At 37.0% G+C, this 19,889-nt stretch overlaps 1 protein-coding gene across 1 annotated transcript in view; it reads left to right on the top strand.

The window, feature by feature from the left end:
* Positions 1-19,889, top strand: part of SOS2 (SOS Ras/Rho guanine nucleotide exchange factor 2) — a 113,672-nt gene that overhangs the window by 62,742 nt on the left and 31,041 nt on the right. The window contains 5 exon segments of the mRNA XM_030810181.1: positions 8,629-8,756; positions 10,160-10,815; positions 11,638-11,719; positions 13,156-13,278; positions 17,474-17,577. Of these exon segments, the coding sequence (XP_030666041.1) occupies positions 8,629-8,756; positions 10,160-10,815; positions 11,638-11,719; positions 13,156-13,278; positions 17,474-17,577 (1,093 nt within the window).

Here is a 19,889-nt window from a genome sequence, read left to right as displayed (position 1 = left end):
CATGGTGGTGCATGCCTGTGGTCCCAGCTACTAGGGAGGCTGAGGCAGGAGGATTGCTTGAGTCCAGGAGGTCAAGGCTGCAGTGAGCCATGTTTGCGTCAGTATACTCCAGCCTAGATGACAGAGTGAAACCCTGTCTTAAAAGTAAATGAATAAATAAACAAAATTTATCTGAGAAGAAAAATGAAAATGGTAGTTTGTAATGAACCTTATGGGGCTTAAATTTGAAAAGAACAATAAAGTATTATCTATAAGGTGAATATATTATAGATATATATTCTATATATCTACCATGAGTAACTATATATGTAACAATTTATATTGCCATGCAATATAAATTGTTGCATGGCAACAATAATATAACATTGTTCCAACAATATATATAACAATATATATTGCCATGAGTAACAATAAACCAACAATGTACCTTGTTTGTTTTTTGAGGCACGGTCTCACTCTTTCACCCAGGCTGGAGTGCAGTGGTGAGATCTTGGCTCACTGCAACCTCCACCTCCCAGGTTCAAGTGATTCTCCTGCCTCAGCCTCCCAAGTAGCTGAGATTACAGGCACCCGCCACCACACCCAGCTGATTTTTCTATTTTTCTTAGTAGAGATAGGGTTTCACCATGTTGGCCAGGCTGATCTCAAACTCCTGACCTCAAGTGATCCGCCTGCCTTCGGCCTCCCAAAGTGCTGGGATTACAGTGTGAGCAACTGTGCCTGGCCTGTTTGTTTGTTTTATTTTTTTATTTTTATTTTTATTTTTTTTGAGATGGAGTCCCATTCTGTCACCCAGGCTGGAGTGCAGTGGTGCAATCTCGGCTCACTGCAACCTCCACCTCCCAGGTTCAAACGATTCTCCTGCTTCAGCCTCCTGAGTAGCTGAGATTACAGACGTGTGCTACCATACCTGGCTAATTTTTTTTTGTATTTTTAGTAGAGATGGGGTTTCACCATGTTGGTCAGGCTAGTCTCAAACTCCTGACCTCAAATGATCCGCCTGCCTTGGCCTCCGAAACTGCTGGGATTACAGGCATGAGCCACTGCACCAGGCCTAACAATGTACTTTGAAATAATTTTGAGTAACTATATATGGTATCTTCCAATTTCTTGTCATATAGTTGTTTTTCCATCTTGTTTTATCATAAATCTGATTTTTGAAAATAAAACAAATAATATTTAAACACTAAATCCAAGAATAAATCTCTCTTGGTATATCACCAAAGCAGATACTTTAAATTAAAACAGTGGGTTAAAACTGTTCCAGGATTGTGTTTTCTACTACTAAAGGGATGTAATAACCTTTGAGTCACACTAGTCCAGCCTTCTTTCTTATGATTCTCATCCCAAAGTAGGCTTAACATGAGACAGAATTGATTTTGGATGAGTACTGAGCCAAAACAGTATCACGAAACGGCAATCTATAGAATGGGAAAATATTTGTAAATTATGTATCTGATAAAAGATTAATATCCAGAATACATAAAGAACTCCTACAACTCAACAACAAAAACAAGCTGACTAAAAAAATGAGCAAAAGACTTAGACATTTCTCTACGAAGGTATATAGGCGAGGCACAGTGACTCATGTCTGTACTTCCAGCACTTTGGGAGGCTGAGGTGAAAGGATGGCGTGAACCCAAGGAGTTTAAGACCAGCCTGGGCAATATAGTGAGACCTCATCTCTACAAAAATTTTTAAAATTAGCTGAGCATGGTAGTGCACGCCAGTAGTCACAGCTACTTGTGAGACTGAGATGAGAGGATCACTTGAGCCTAGGAATTGGAGGCTGTAATAAACTGAGATTGCACCATGGCACTCCAGCCTGGGCAACAGAGAGCAAGACCTTGTCTCAGAAAATAATCAATGTCTGTCCTTTTTTACTAAGGACATGTTAACTCTCTCATTTCAGAACTGGACTATTCAAAGGCAAGTAATGTTCCCTTACTCTCCTAACTCCCTGGTCATTCCTTGGAAATTTAGTAATGGAAAGAATAAAAATTATTCTCTCTCAAGAGGAATTAATTTAGTTTAAAGCTTAACAGGAAAACTTAGTAATAACTTTAATGAGGTTCGTTGAGGAAGATCAACCAGTATTTCAATATGAAACAATAGAGTTTGTAGGTAATATTTTTTTACCTTTTACTTTGAAAAACAGAAAAAAGTTACAGAAATAGTGGACTCTTTTTTTTTTTTTTTTTTTTTTTTTTGAGACAGAGTCTCACTCTTGTCGCCCAGGCTAGAGTGCAGTGGTGAGATCTCGGCTCACTACAACCCCCACCTCCTGGGTTCAAGAGATTCTCCCACCTCAGCCTCCCAAGTAGCCGGGATTACAGGTGCACACCACCACGCCATTCTAATTTTTGTATTGTTTGGTAGAGACTGGGTTTCGCCATGTTGGCCAGGCTGGTCTCAAACTCCTGATTTCAGGTGATCCTCCTGCCTCAGCCTCCCAAAGTGCTGGGATTACAGGTGTGAGCCATTGCGCCTGGCCACCAGTTGTTAACATTATGCAGCATTTGCTTGTTATCATTCCTGTTTTTTTTAGACAGAGTCTCACTCTTGTCGCCCAGGCTGGAGTGCAGTGGCCCATTCATGGCTTACTGCAGCCTTGACCTCCCAAGCTCAATCAATCCTCCCATCTCAGCTTCCCGTGTAGCTAGAACTACAAGAGCATGCCACCACCCAGCTAATTTTTGTTTTTTTATTTTTTGTAGAGAAGGGGTTTTGTCATGTTGCCCAGGCTTGCTCTGTCATTCTTTTTGTGCATGTGTGAGTATATTCATAACATAAAGAGCTTGCAATCTCTATTGAAAGAAATCTCTCAACTCTTAAAAAAGACCATGAAGAGGATTTTACCACATACTTAATTTTTCAGTACTGACATATGATTCAGGTACATATGAAAGAAAGTTAATAACAGTTAACTTTCTTAGGTGGTTTTTTTGAAAAGTTAATTTTTTTTAAAAAAAAAGCACATAAATATGATCATGGGCTTTGTGTTTGTTCGTTTTGGGGTTTTTAGGTTATTTCCTTTTAGAGAGGGAGTCTTGCTATGTTGCCCAAGCTGATCTCAAACTTCTGGCCTCAAGTGATCCTCCTGCCTTGGCCTTCCAAAGTGGAGAGATTACAGGCATGAGCCCATGTGCCCAGCCTAGTCATAGGTTTTAATGGATTTAATTTCCCACCAAATTACCAACTCCACTCTTATGAAAATCTAGAGAGTTTATTACTAATAAAAAAGAATTGATTACATGTTTTATTTCACACCTAGACTGAACTCCTAGTACAGTGAATTAGAGACAAATTCATAATTTATTGGAATTCCCCTTGCAGTGGGCACATATGTCCGTAGTAGATGTAGCATTTGGTAGGAGTTTCAAGAAAAGCAGGGTAAATATTTCAATGAAGTCTCATACTGAGTTAAGAAAAAACTTACATGACATATAAAATCTTGGACAGGATACACTTATAGACAACTAAGGATAATGATGAGTATCAGGTAGTAAGGAATATATTCTTCAGCTAGGTTCATAAGATATTACCCATTAAGGCCAGGCACGGTGGGTCATGCTTGTAATCCTAGCACTTTAGGAGGCCAAGGAAGGTGGATTGCTGGAGCTCAGGAATTTGAGACCAGCCTGAGCAACATGGCCAAACCCCATCTCTACAAAAATTCAAAAATTAGCTGGGTGTGGTGGCCATGCCTGTAGTCCAGGCTACTCAGGGTTGGGGGGTTAAAGCAGGAGGATCGCTGGAACCCGGGACATCGAGGATGCAGTGAGCTGAGATCGTGCCACTGCGTTCCAGCCTAGTTGACAAAGTGAGACTTTATCTCAAAGAAAAGGTATTACCCATTAATAAACAATCACTTTTATTTTTAATTTTAATCATATATAGCAAGGGTGTCTTTTCTCTTTGACCTCTTTTCCAGAGTACACTCATTTCATTTTATTTCTTAAACTCAGTAGTTATCCAGTTTGTTTTCAACATAGAAAGAATCTCTTCCAACTCAATGGTCATTAGATTTAGACACAGACCAGTGTTTTGCGTAGCTGTGTCTGGTGTCATTGTAGAGCCACAGGGTATTAGTGTAGCAAAAAAGCAGAGACTTTGGGGTCAGAGCTCCTGGGTTTGGATATAAACTCTCCTATTTATATTGGGCAAATTACTTAATTTCTCCGTGCCTCATTTCCTTCATCTGTAACATATGATTATAGTACCTCATCTTACAGAGTTGTAATAAAAATTAAATGAGCTAATGCATAAAAGAGCGTGCACAGAGCAGAGCTCAAAAAACATTCATTATTGGTCTAAATACTTAACAAAATCATACAGTAGTCATTTATTCCAGTTACTTCTGACAGCCACCTCGTGGGTACCTACGGGCAAACTGAAAAGGAATAAAACATGTCCCTAGGCATTAAGATGTTCACAATTTGGTGAAGAAAATAGATGTCAAACAAATAATTATAAGAGCCTAATAGAGGTAGTACTATGAGATCAGTGAAGCAGGAGTTACTAGCTCTGCTTAGGGAAGGCAGAAAAAAATTCCTATTGATTTTTCCTTTGTTCAGTGAAGTAAAAAAAAAAAAAAAACATATTGGTTTTGGGTATTTGTCCTACTGAGAGAGAGAACAGTGTGTGTGCGTGTGTGTGTGTCCTTATTTATTTGCGGGAGCCGTGAAAGACAACTGCTTAGGAACTCTCCAGAATAAAAGAGACAATGGAAACATGACAATTCAGTGTTTCACTGACCAGTTCCTGTTTGGGGGGAAAATATTACCTTAAAGGATGTTATTAAAACAGTTGGCAAAATTGGAATATACGCTATAGATTAGATTATGGAGTAGATTACTCGGTGTTAAATTTCCTGAAGTTGATCACTATACTGTGATTCTGTAAAAGAAAATCCTTGTTGTAAGATGAGCTATGAGAAATATTAAAGGAGTAAAGGAGAATGATACTACTTGAGAGTAATTGGTGATACATTTGACTTTTCCTTATATTCCAAAAACTACCGCTAAACCATTCAGCCGTAGTCCCCGTTCCCCTGGAAGGAACTGAATGGATAGTATCACAAACTACTAAAAAAACGGTCTGCACACACTGGCACACAGAATAATGAAGCATGTGACAAAATGTTAAAAATTGGTGATTCAGAGTATTACAGGAGTTATTTGTGTTACTTTTACAACTTTTCTATAAATTTGATATTTCAAAAGAAAAAATTTAAGAGGGAAAAGGCATAATCAGAAGGCATCTTCAAGAGGAAGCATTTCAACTGTATCCTAGTGGCTAAATTCACCGGGTGGATGAGGAGGTCGGAGACTGATGTGTAGAAAGCGAATGGGGGCATGAAAGTACATTACTTATTTGCACATAGTTCAGTACAGTAATTTTTCTTTTCTCTTTCTTTTTCTTTCTCTCTTTCTTTCTTTCTTTCTTTCTTTCTTTCTTTCTTTCTTTCTTTCTTTCGTCTTCCTTCCTTCCTTCCTTCCTTCCTTCCTTCCTTCCTTTCTTTCTTTCTTTCTTTTCTTTCTTTTCTTTCTTTCCTTTCTTGAGACAGAGTCTCGCCTTATCACCCAGGCTGGAGTGCAGTGGTGCGATCTCGGCTACTGCAATCTCCACCTCCTAGGTTCAAGTGATTCTCATGCCTCAGCCTCCCGAGTAGCTGGGATTACAGGCGTGCACCACCACGTCCAGCTAATTTTTTTTTTGTATTTTTATTTTTGTATTTTTTATTTTTCATTTTTTTTTGCGGGGGACGGAGTCTCACTCTGTCACCCAGGCTGTAGTGTAATGGCACAATCTCAGCTCACTGTATTCTCTACCTCCCATGCTCAGGTTATCCTCCCACCTCAGCCTCCCAAATAGCTGGGACTACATGTGCACATCACCACGCCCGGCTAATTTTTGTATTTTTGGTAGAGACAGGGTTTCTCCATGTGGTCAGGCTGGTCTTGAACTCCTGGGCTCAAGTGATCTGCCTGCCTTGGCCTCCCAGTATGTTGGGATTACAAGTGTGAGCCACCTTGCCTGGCCCAGTAATTTCTGTGTAAGATGTTTGGAACATATTCTTTTAAGTATCTGTAGAATATTAGTTGGATATTCATTAATATGATGTTTATCAAATCTCACTGCCAAAAATTCAAGAAATATTTAGCAAATTATCGGATTATTATGCCAAACAGAGCCATTGTTTAATATACTTCCATTACCAGGAAATCCCACTCTAAATATCCTCAATTTTGTTCTCCTTTACAGCTTATAATTATTACATGGTTATTTAAAAATGACACGTGGAAGAGTTTGAGCAGCCTTAAGACCAAGTAGACAATGAAAATTTGGTATCCTCATACCTTTTTGGTAGAATATCACTACTGGTGATAATTTAGATATTTGGATCAACAAAAACAATAAGAATAAAACAGTTCTAATTAAGCATTTGATATCATCAACATTCGTATTTATTAAAGAAATATTTTAGAGTGGAGCTGAGAAGACTCTTTCTGTAAGAAATCTTTAAAGCAGCAAAATAAGTGATTTTGCCGGTAACTTTCACCTGTAGAAGTCAGAATAACCAAGCACAGATCCTTTTTCAAACTTTCTATGATATTTTGACTTTGCTTCCATCCTTTCTATTGCTTACTCTAGAGATTAAGGTATTACTTCTGATGATAGTCATTTACATTATGTTGCTAATCTCTTGATGACAAGACCTCTGCATGTGTCTTGAAATAAAATCAAATGGCTGTGTGCTTCATATAGAGAATAATTTCTAAGACATATAAATAAAAGGTAATAGACAAAGTTCTCAAACAATATCCAGTTAGTTCTTTGCTGAGGAAAGGGAACCATTGCTGAATGCTTTTGAGATTGCTCTTGGAATATAAGGAAAATTTTAATTTGTCCCAAAATCTCTAATAATTTAATTTAAGATCACAAAATAGATTTAAGTTTTTAAAAATTTTCTGAAGTTATCATAATTCCCCATATCCTTGCATAAATATATATTTGTAAATACATAATATATATAATATCTATATGATGCTCCACTTTGAACTCTTCATTCAAAAAGATTAAAACAGTTTGAGAGCAGCCTGGGCAGCATAGCGAGACCCCATCTCTACAGAAAAATTAAAAAAAAAATTAGCCAAGCATGGTGGCACACATCTGTAGTTCCAGCTACTTGGGAGGCTGAGATCGAAGTTATCACTTGAGTCCAGGAGGTTGAGGCAAGGCTGCAGTGAGTCGTGATCACCTCACTGTACTCCAGTTTGGGTGAGAGAGTGAGACCCTGTCTCAAAAAAAAAAAAAAAAAAAAAAATCAAAACATTGGAGCACAATCCAATCCAATCTGAATTATTTATTATTAAGTAAATTTGCTTTCTTTCTCAGAGTGAAATACGAGAAAATTTTGGGGCAAATGAAATAGAACCCGAGTTTTAGGGATTAATAAGTCAGTTTCTAAATCTTCTAAAGGTTGAGATAGAATGTTAATTTTCATGGTTTCTTGACATTTCATGTTGTAAAAAATAGCAGTGGAATCCTTTGAGAGATGCTGTTTACGGAAAAGTTTATGATAGATTGAAGTGTTAAAGTTAGTACACTTGATTATGTTATATAACAAAGATTTGTAAACTTTTTGAAATTGCTAAAACAAAGTAATCATTAGAGAATATTAAATAGTTTATAGTTATTTATCTTATTTTCTCTATTCATAGTTGCTAATGAATAAATAAGTTGTAAGCTTCATGCTTTAGATGTTTTAAACTTTTTTAATATGTTTGAAAAATATGGCCTGGCACAGTGGCTCACACCTGTAATTTCAACACTTTGGGAGGCAGAGATGGAAGGATAGCTTGAGCTCAGGAGTTTGGGACCAGTCTAGTGAGACCCTATCTCTACAAAAAATAAAAATAAAAAAATTAGCTGGATGTGGTGGCATGCAACTGTGGTCCCAGCTACTCGGGAGGCCTTATGCCCAGGAGATTGAGGCTGCAGTTAGCCCCGCCACTGTACTCCAGCCTGGGTGACAGAGTGAGTGAGACCCTGTCTCAAAAAAAATAAAAAATAAAAATAAAATGTTCAAATGGTTTTCACAGTTCCTTTTTTTTTTTCCTGATTAGTATGCTTATGTTAGTTTATATCTGTATTGTGTTTATGTTTCTAGAAAGAGGGTTGGGCCAGGCCTGGTGGCTCACACCTGTAATTCCAGCACTTTGGGAGGCAGAGGCAGAAGGATAGCTTGAGCAGGTGTTCAAGACCAGCCTGGGAGACATAGCGAGACCCTGTCTCTACAGAAGTTTTAAAAATTAGCTGGGTGTGGTGGCATTTGCCTGTGGTCTCAGCTACTTGAGAGGCTGAGAGTGGAGGATCATTAGAACCCAGGAGCTCAAGGCCACAGTGAGTGAGATCCTGTTTCAAAAAAAGAAAGAAAGAAAGAAAGAAAGAGGGTTGGTTTGAGAGGTCAGTAGGTATATATAAAATTATAGTTGTTTTTATTAAGTATATATAAAATTAATTTAGAGTTGGTAATATTTGTTGCTGTTTTCTCTATTACTAGAAAGTTGGGGGAAGAATCAAACCATGCAGTTTTGATTTTTCTTTCTGTTTTTTTCTTAGCAATTGAAAGCATGTAGTGAAGAACAAGAAGACAGAGAATGTTTGAACCAAGCTATTACTGCTCTCCTGAATCTCCAAGGTAGCTTGGACCGAATTTACAAGCAGTATTCACCTAGACGTCGACCTGGGTAATTCCAAAGTGTTGAAAATGTGAATGCCTCTGTTTACTTCGCTGTCTCTGATGCCTGGTTTTCTAAAGAAGTGTGATTTATTGTGATAGTTACATTCTTAAAAGTTGTGCTTGTCATACTTTTATAACTTTTATGTTGGTCTTTTACTCTCTTTTTTCCTTTTCCTTTCCTTTTTTTTTTTTTTTTTTTTTTTTGAGAAGGAGTCTCTCTTGCCCAGGCTGGAGTGCAGTGGTCAGTGGTGTAATCTCAGCTCACTGCAACCTTCGCCTCCTGGGTTCCAGTGATTCTCCTGCCTCTGCCTCCCGAGTAGCTGGGACTACAGGAGCCCACCACCATGCCCAGCTACTTTTTGTATTTTTAGTAGAGAACGGGGTTTTACCATGTTGGCCAGACTGGTCTCAAACTCCTGACCTCAGCCTCCGAAAGTACGCTGATTATAGGTGTGAGCCACTGTGCCCCGCCTTTTTTTCTTTTTTTTTTAAGAGACAGGGTCTCACTCTGTTGCCCAGGCTGGAGTGCAGTGATGTGATCTCAGCTCACAGCAGCCTCAACCTCCTGGGCTCAAGCAGTCCTCCTGCCTCAACCCTCTGGAGTAGCTGGGACTCGAATAGCTGGGTGGCACATGCCACCACACCTGCCTAATTTTTGTATTTTTTGTTGAAATAGGGTTTTGCTATGTTGCCCAGGCTGGTCTTGAACTCCTGGGCTCAGGTGATCTGCCTGCTTTGGCCTCCCAGAGTGTTGAGATTGCAGGTCTGAGCCATTGCACCTGGCCAACCCAGCCTAGTCTTAAGATTAGCATTGTTGGCTGGGCGCAGTGGCTCAAGCCTGTAATCCCAGCACTTCGGGAGTCTGAGGTGGGCGGATCGCCTGAGGTCAGGAGTTCGAGACCAACCTGGCCAACATGGTGAAACCCCGTCTCTACTAAAAATACAAAAATTAGCCGGGCGTGGTGGCAGGCACCTGTAATCCCAGCTACTTGGGAGGCTGAGGCAGGAGAATCACTTAAACCTGGGAGGTGGAGGTTGCAGTGAACCAAGATTGTGCCATTGCACTCCAGCCTGGGGGACAAGAGCAAGACTTCGTCTCAAAAAAAAAAAAAAAGATTAGTATTATTATATTACCAGGATAGACTTAATAAATGTTTAAAAATATAATCTATGAAAGAAATTTAGGATTTTTTGTAATTTTCGTTCTTATAGAGCCGGTAGTACTTCTCTTTCATAATAATGAAATTGAGGGATGTATTATTTAGTGGCAAAGTTAGAACTAAATGCTGTGTGTAAAAGCTACTGTTTGGTTATTTAATATTTTACTCACTTGATTTGAGATGGTTTATGCTTGAAACCATTTGGATTGCTAGCTGTTGAATAAGCTATATTGTTTGTTTGTTTTTTTAGAGATCCTGTTTGCCCTTTTTATGGTCACCAATTAAGAAGCAAACACCTGGCTATCAAAAAAATGAATGAAATTCAGAAAAATATTGATGGATGGGAAGGCAAAGATATTGGACAGTGTTGTAATGAATTCATTATGGAGGGACCATTGACAAGAATCGGTGCCAAACATGAACGGCATATTTTTCTGTTTGATGGCTTAATGATCAGTTGTAAACCTAATCATGGCCAGACTCGGCTTCCAGGTTACAGTAGTGCAGAATACAGGTTAAAAGAAAAATTTGTCATGAGGAAAATACAAATTTGTGATAAAGAAGATACTTGTGAGTACAAGCATGCGTTTGAATTAGTATCCAAAGATGAGAACAGCATAATATTTGCTGCTAAGTCTGCTGAAGAAAAAAACAATTGGATGGCAGCCCTTATTTCTCTTCATTATCGTAGTACTCTAGATCGAATGTTAGATTCAGTATTATTGAAAGAAGAAAATGAGCAACCACTGAGATTACCAAGTCCTGAAGTATATCGTTTTGTAGTAAAAGACTCTGAGGAAAACATTGTTTTTGAAGACAACTTGCAAAGTAGAAGTGGCATCCCCATTATTAAAGGAGGAACTGTAGTGAAATTAATTGAAAGGTTAACATATCATATGTATGCAGGTATGTGAAACTCATTACAACTGCTGACCTAGGGCCTGGGACCCAAAAGCTTTTTCAGGATGCTCAAAAATATTTGAGGCTTGGGGAAAAAATGGATTGCCTCCAAAATATAAAAATACTGCAAAAACAAAAGGAATAAATAAGAGAAGGAACTAAATGTCTAAAAATGTAATACTGTTAACTTCATTAATTATTGAATAAATATTCATAAAATATACATATTCATGAATTTTTTTCCTTTTTTTCTTTTCTTTTTTTCTTTTCTTTTTTTCTTTTGAGACAGAGTCTCACTCTGTCACCCAGGCTGGAGTGCAGTGGCACTCTCTGCTCACTGCAAGCTCCTCCTCCTGGGTTCGCACCATTCTCCTGCCTCAGCCTCCCGAGTAGCTGGGACTACAGGCACCCGCCACCACACCCAGCTAATTTTTTTTTTTTTTTTTGTATTTTTAGTAGGAACGGGGTTTCACCGTGTTAGCCAGGATGGTCTCGATCTCCTGACCTCGTGATCCGCCCACCTCGGCCTCCCAAAGTGCTGGGATTATAGGCGTGAGCCACCGCACCCAACCATATTCATGAATTTCAAATTTGAAAACAATCCTCGCTTATTAAGAATATACCATAGTATATTCTCTATGTCAGTATTTCTCTATGTATGGCAGGGATACCATGGTATCCTGCCAGTACCATGATTGTCAGGAAAAGCCACAATCTGAGGAGCCAAAGTAAAAAGAAAAAGGGAGGAAGGCCTCCAAATATGGTACTTTGAGTTAATTAAACTGAATACATTAAACATGAAACCTATTTTATGCTCTGCCTTTTCAGATCCCAATTTTGTTCGTACTTTTCTTACCACATATCGTTCATTTTGTAAACCACAGGAATTGCTGAGCTTACTGATTGAACGGTAAGAAAAATATGTATTTCACTTATATTGACATTTTGTGAAAAATTAACTGTATTTTGTAAAGTGCCTAGTACCTAATAAATACTCAAGTAATTATTGAACATACTTTATTTGGCATTAAATTGTCAGTATTACTATTCTCTTCAAATAGAGTACTCCCTAAAATCTGTTTATAACACAGATCTTTTCAGCTCTTAGAAATATTTCAAGTGGTAATCAGAAAGACTAATTTAGGGGATGAAAGCACTATATTTGAATGAATATTGTTCTGTGTAATAAAATGATACTTTCTTAAAAGAGACTTTTCTACTTACCACTTTTTTTTTTTTTTTGGACTGTAGACTACTTTGCCAAATACTTTCCACTTTTAAAACAAACTTGTTATGAAAACTTTCAAAACATATACAAGAGCAGTTATAAGAATATAATAAACCCATTTATTCATCACCCACCTTCAGTAATTATCAACTCACTGTTTCATCTGTTTCCCTACAAATTTAAATGCCCCACCCCATGATTATTTTGAAGTAGATCCTAGACAACATAATTCATCTATAAATATTTTTCTATGTATCTCTAGAAAATGTGCTCATTTTTAATAATCAGATATCATTATTAAACCTAAAAAATCAGCAATTCCTTTATTATGATTAACTTTTAAAATTAGTGTTGGGTTGAATTTTTTTTACCTAGTATTATAGTGGCATTTTAAATGTTTTATAGTTTAAAATGTAGAATCTGGACTCAAAAATGATTTTTAGTTTTACATTTTAAAACTTAATAAAACTTATTATACCAAAGCTTATTAACTGTATTATCAAGATATAATTCTAGATCTCTATCACTGTGTTGTTTTATCAAACTAAATTTACCAGACTGAGTCAGTGTAATGTGCTATGAAGATCTACTTAGTTCTGTTTCCATGTCCATAATAAGGAAAGCACACGTTAGACTTATAGTTTAGCTGTATTTCCTATGTTTGAGCAAGGTTTTTTATCTTATCCACTTAGGTAAATTATTTAAATATTGTTAAATATTCAGTTTTGGCCCTCTCTTTGAATTTGTACTCATTTAAATAAATTTATTAGCCTACTTTCATTTTAATAATATAAATATTAAAGACATTATTAGATAAGCAATTTCTGTCATGTTCTTTAAATTCCTTATGAATTCTTTCCTTGGCTCTTTTCCCTAGACCTTTTGTGTATTGATCAGTGCTAAAAGACAAAACTTTAGTTTTTATAAAAGTAAGAATACAAAACCTTAGTTTTGTATAGCCAAAGGACAGTTTTTTTGTAGTATATCATACCTCAAGGGAAGTTTTAACAGTAATCCACTTTTCGTGGAAGTGGTAGGAAAGAAGGTTGCTTGCTATTTTCCTCCTTGTATTTTCATTATGCATGAACAGATTTTTCTCCTTTTGCATTTCTTCTTAGGTTTGAAATTCCAGAGCCAGAACCTACTGACGCAGACAAATTGGCAATAGAGAAAGGCGAGCAGCCAATCAGTGCAGATCTTAAAAGATTTCGCAAGGAATACGTCCAACCAGTACAACTTAGGTTTGGCTTGAATATTTTATATACATATATATATATATATACACACACACACACGCATTTTATGTGTCAGTTTTCAATATATAGTTAACACAAAAGCTCTCAGCTTTTAATTCAAATATAGGTAATATTTTTAACTTCACAGCAGTTAAGTTAAACTAAAAGAGTTCTTTCTCAGTGAAGCTATTCTTAAATACCCTGAAGAAATTAAACTATTTAATTATCCTATGTTTGCATCACATATCTCTGGCATGTGATATGTTATGCTTACATAGCAGGATACCTATTTGTTATTGTAAGTAAAAATTATAAAATTTCAAATGAGCTTGCCTGCTGTCAACCTTTTTTCACACTTTTTTCCTTCATTTCCCTTTGCGATCATACACTAATTCTGGCTTTTTTTTACAATTTATAATATTTTTGGAAGTTCTAGCCCTTTTTCCACTTATCTCTCACAAAATATATAGACATTGTTACTTTAATTGCAAAAATTTCTAAAAATGTATTTGATTATAGAAGCTTCCAGTTAATAAATACTACTGTGTGCCAGGGATTACCCTAAATGCTTTATCTTTTTTATCTCATTCTTAAAACATGATTACTATTCCTACTTTATATATAAGAAAATTGAAACCTAACAAGATGAAGTAATTCGAGCTAAGTTATATAAAGAAGAGTGGCAGGACAAGATTCAGACTCATGTCTGACTTTCTTAGCCTGTGTGTGTGTGTGTGTGTGTATGTGTGTGTACCACTAAGCATTGAAAATTGGAAGTGCCTTCGATTAGCCCTCTTTACATTGAAAATTGGAAGCACCTTCGATTAGCCCTCTTTACAGTCCAAGTAACCAAAGTATTATCTACCGCCTTCCATTGGAAACCAAGTTATCTTACTAACTATATATAATCTAAATTTTTTTCTCTCTAAATTTCAAGTTTCCTTGATTACTGTTGATTAATAAATTGTAATTTTGGAACTGAGTATATTAGTTATTTATTTCCCAGGATAATTGCCACAAATAAATGCAGTTTTAGAAGAATGATAGTGCTCCCAGCTATATGTCTTTCACCAAAACTTTTAATATCATTCTTTATATAAGATGAGATTATTTATGTATCAGCAATAAATAATTAATTTTTTTCTACTATCTGTGATGCATTTGTACTTATCTACACTCACATTAAATCCCTTGATATGACACATACATTTATGAGGTTGCTATTGGGTGGGGTAGGGGGTGGGAGTATGATCTTCAATTCTCAGTCATATAAGCTCTTTATGTATTTCTAAGCATTTGCTGTGTTCTCAGTCCTGTACTTATAACTATGCTAAGTACAAAAATAACATAGACTGTCATGATACTATGGCTTTATTGGGGACTTTACTGGGGGAAAAAGACACATGAAACAGTTATATATTGTTCTACTTGGAGTGCTTAAGTGACTTAGAAAAATACATCCCTATAAAATTTCGGGAATAGCAAAGATTAGGCCAGAGTAATTAGGGAAGGCATCTTGGAGAAGGTAAAATCTGAGACTGCCCCTAAAGGATGTATAGGCTTTAGATAGGTAGAAAGGTGACTGTAGGTATTCAGGGTCATGAGAAATAGTATGAACAAAGACAAGAAGGCAGAAATGAGAATGGTGTGCTGAGGACACAGATAAGGACATTGACCTGAGAGGAATGTAGGCATTGTATTGCAAGTAGTAGATGAGATTACCTATATAGAATTGGATGGAGTGGAAAACTCTAAAATCCAAGCCAAGTTATTAAACCTGTTACTAAGTACTGAAAGATTTCTAGTAAAATGGGTGGTAGTAATTTTTCTAACATTTTATTATGAAAAATTTTAACATACAGCAAAATTGAGAATTTTACAATGAATACCCATAATACCCATAAACCCACCACATAGATATGTATTCATCTATTCATATCTGTTCATTTATCATTCATCTATCAGTTCATTCATTAATTTTTGTATGAATTTTGAAGTACACTCCTTAAATACTTCAACTTGTATGTCATTAACAGTTGAGTGTTTGTTTTTCTTTTGTTCTAAAATATGCATATAATTAAATACTTTTTTTTCTTGCTGCCACTGAAGACAGAAGATACACACATCTTAAGTGTACTTTTGTTGAGTTTTAACAAATACATGTATCTCTATAATCCAGACGCCTTTCAAGATATCGGATGTTACTACACCCCAGAAAGTTCCCTTATGTTCCTTCTCATCAGTTTTTGTTCCTACTGCCCAAAGGCAGTGTTCCAATTTCTCCCTCCATAGATTAGTTTTACCTGTTTTAGAGTCTTACATAAATGCATTCTTTTTTTTTTTTGAGATGGAATCTCGCTCTGTCGCCCAGGCTGGAGTGCAGTGGCGTGATCTTGGCTCACTGCAAGCTCCGCCTTCCGGGTTCACACCATTCTCCTGCCTCAGCCTCCGGAGTAGCTGGGACTACAGGCGCCCACCACTGCACTGGGCTAATTTTTTGTATTTTTAGTAGAGACGGGGTTTCACCGTGGTCTCGATCTCCTGACCTCGTGATCCACCCGCCTCGGCCTCCCAAAGTGCTGGGATTACAGGCGTGAGCCACCACGCCCAGCCCATAAATGCATTCTTATAAACTCAATTTTGTGTCTTCTTTCACTCAACATGCTTTTGAATTTCATCCATGGTTTTGCTTGTGTATCAATGGTTTATTTTATTGCAAGGTTGTGTTTTATTATATGAATATACCAGTTTATTCATTTTTCCCATTGAAAGATACATGGGCTTTTTCTCGTTTTTTTTTATTATGAATAAAGCTGCTATGAACTTTATCTTACCAGTCTTACTGTGAATATTTTTCACTTTTCTTGGGTAAATAACTCAGAGTGGAGTGGCTGGGTCAGAAGGTATGTGTATGTTTAGTTTTGAAAGAAACTGCCAAAACTTCCCAAACATTCTCACCAACAATGTTTTAGTTGCTTCATATTCTCACCAGTGTTTAGTAATGTCAGTCTTTGTGCCTTAGCCATACTGCTGGATGTAGTGGTATTTCATACTTATTTTGTGGAGAATCTGTTCAAATCCTCTAATTTTTATTGAGATACTTGTCTTTGTATTACTGAGTTGTAGGAGTAAATTGAGTAGGACTAAATGCCAGTCCTTTGTCAGATAAACATTTTGCAAATATTTTCTCTCCATGGCTTGCCTACTAGTTTCCTTCTTTTCTTCCTTCCTTCCTTCCCTTTCCTTTTCCCTTCTTCCTCCTCCATTTCCTTCCTCTTCCCTCTCCCCTTGTCTTTCCTTTCCTTTCCATTTGCATAGTTGATTAAACCTCTCTTTGCAAGGTTATAGGTAATCATTTTTGTGATACTGTAAAACAAAACAGTTCTTCTATTTTTGTCTTTTGAAATGAAATGAGACTGTAGATATATGTGTAGATTACATAGAAATTTGATGATAGGCTGGGCGCAGTGGCTCACGCCTATAATCCCAGCACTTTGGGAGGCTGAGGTGGGCGGATCACCTGAGATCAGGAGTTCGAGACCAGCCTGGCCAACATGGTAAAACCTCGTCTCTACTAAAAATACAAAAATTAGCCCAGCATGGTGGCGGGCGCCTATAATCCCAGCTACTTGGGAGGCTGAGGCAGGAGAATCACTTGAACCTGGGAGCTGGAGGTTGTAGTGAGCTGAGATCGCACCATTGCACTCCAGTCTGGGCAACAAGAGCAAAACTCCATCTCAAAAAAAAAGAAGGAAATTTGATGATAGCACTTGAATTTAGAACCAGATACAGTATATCTTAGTTGGTTTTCCATTTTAAGTAAAAAAGTGCCAAAATTTAAATCTTAAAAATGCTTTTTATGAACTTAAAAATAGCTTTTGTAATATAGAGCATAAGTTTTCTACATGGGAATAAAGGAAAGGTACTTTTCCTTAACATAAATGGGAAGCACAGAAACCACTATTTTTATGCTTATAAATATTTTAGAAGTATACATTTTATTAATAAATAATACACAGTTTGGAGACCTACTCTCCTCTTGTCATTGAAGCACTTAAGGTATTAATTAAATACAGATTAGAGAGTCTTTGAGTATTATGTTGACTCTTGTATATAAAGCTATCCTCATGGCATTAGAGAAGGAAGAAGTGTAATTGAACACTTATGTTTCACTAAAATGTGTTTCTTTCCATTTTATCAGGATCTTAAATGTATTTCGGCATTGGGTTGAACATCATTTTTATGACTTTGAAAGAGACTTGGAATTGCTTGAAAGACTAGAATCCTTCATTTCAAGTGTAAGAGGTATATTATATAAAGGTTTGATTGAATCTTATATTGCACATGAGTTTGTGTTCAAATTTGTGTGACTTTAAGAAACTAAAACATTTCTCTCTCTCTTTTTTTTTTGAAACAGAGCTTTGCTTTGTTGTCCAGGCTGGAGTGCAGTGGTGCCATCTCAGCTCACTGCAACCTCTGCCTCCCAGGTTCAAGTGATTCTCCTGCCTCAGCCTCCCAAGTAGCTAGGACTACAGGCACATGACATCACGCCTGGCTAATTTTTTTATTTTTAGTAGAGATGGTGTTTCACCATGTTGGCCAGGCTGGTCTCGAACTCCTGACCTCAGATGATCCACCCGCCTCAGCCTCCCAAGGTGCTGGGATTACAGGCGTGAGCCACCATGCCTGGCCAGCATTTTTCATTTTTAAAAAGCTGAAATAACATTTGGAATGTTTTTTATAGACGGCGAGAAACTCATATATGTTTAGAATCATCTGAGGTCTCAGAGCTTTGCCTTTTCAAGTTTTTGAGGAGAATATTTCTTTTAAAGAAGTCAAAAGTCCTCTTTAATAAATTTAAGCTATTTAATTTTATCTCATTGCAAGGTTGCCATTTCTTCAACTGAATAAAAATATATGTAATTTTATGTTTTCTTACTTTCTTTAATCTTACTCTTTTAATGATTAACAGCTTTCTTATAATATTTACATCTTCTGGAAATGTTTTTGGTATATTTCTGAAATCTGAAAGAGAGGAGTTTTCTACTTTAAGTTCCAGGATCATAGCCCAAGAAATGAAATGCTAGGCCATGAACATTTAAACAAGTGTGTCATCAAATGTATATTATTGAATCAAGAACATTTATGTTTTATCTGACATTATAGGGCATTACAAATACTATAACAAGTGTAACTTATTTCGTGTTCTACTTGCTCTTTAAGGGGAATATTATTTAAAATTAAGAATGTTATTCCTTTGTTTCTACTTTGAGAGGTTTATGGTACATTTTTATGTGTGCCTTAAAATTTTCATAATACTACATTTTCAAGTTGTATTCTAGGCCAGTGCAATGGCTCACACCTAGAATATTCCAGCACTTTGGGAGGCAGAGGCAGGCTGATTGCTTGAGCCCAGAAGTTTGAGACCAGTCTGGGCAAAATGGCAAAACCCAGTCTCTACAAAAAATGTGAAAATTAGCCAAGCATGGTGGCATGTGCCTGTAGTCCCAGCTACTTGGGAGGCAGAGGTGAAGCGATCACTTTTAAGCCCAGAGCTCAAGGCTGCTGTGACCCGAAATTGCGACACTGCACACAAGCCTGGGCTGTCTCAAAACAAACAAAAAACAAAAATTTATATTCTAAATGAGAATACTGGATTAGACACAATCTAAGAAGCTTCTAAAATACACACACACACTAGAATAAATTAAGTAAATGGTTATGTTAATATTCAAAGTTCTTTTCTATACTAGTTATACTTCAGAATAACCAAATAGTTCATGAGGAAAAGTTTATTTTTGTGGAAGTATTTCAACTAGTAAGGGAAGAAGGAATGGTAGAATATCACATTTCTCAGTTCCTAGTAAAATAATAAACCTAGGGAATTATCATGAGTGGATGGGTGCTATCACAAAAAGGTAACGACATTATATGCCTCCTGTTAGAAGTATTCTTGGCAAGTATTTGTGTCATAAAATTAATCCTGAATCAGACCAAGTCACTATATCTCTGCTTTACAGAAAATATAGAGGACAGAAAAACATGGCAAATGACAATTTCTTCCACAAAGTGCAAGCAAAAATATGCAATAAAGCAGTAACCTGTAGATTAAAGGAGACTTGAGACACATTGACTCAATGCAATATGTGCAATCTTATTCAGATCCCTTTTCAAACTAAATATAAGAAAATATGGCGAGGCAGAGTGGCTCATGCCTGTAATTCCAACACTTTGGGAGGCCAAGGCAGGCAGATCACTTGAGCCCAGGAGTTCAAGACCAGCTTGGGCAACATGGAGAAACCCCATTTCTACTAAAAATACAAAAATTAGGCTGGGCGCGGTGGCTCACGCCTGTAATCCTGGCACTTTGAGAGGCCAAGGCAGGCAGATCACAAGGTCAGGAGTTCAAGACCAGCCTGGCCAACATGGTAAAACCCCATCTGTACTAAAAATACAACAAAATTAGCCAAGCGTGGTAGTGTGCGCCTATAATCCCAGCTACTCAGGAGGCTGAGGCAGGAGAATCGATCCCAGGAGGTGGAGGTTGCAGTGAGCTGAGATCACACCATTGTTCTCCAGCCTGGGTGACAAAGTAGGACTCCATCTCAAAAAAAAAA

Source organism: Nomascus leucogenys, chromosome 1a (assembly GCF_006542625.1).
Source record: "Nomascus leucogenys isolate Asia chromosome 1a, Asia_NLE_v1, whole genome shotgun sequence".
NCBI lineage: Eukaryota > Metazoa > Chordata > Mammalia > Primates > Hylobatidae > Nomascus > Nomascus leucogenys.
The sequence above is the reverse complement of the archived record's forward strand: the minus strand, read 5'-3'. Positions and strand labels throughout refer to the sequence as shown.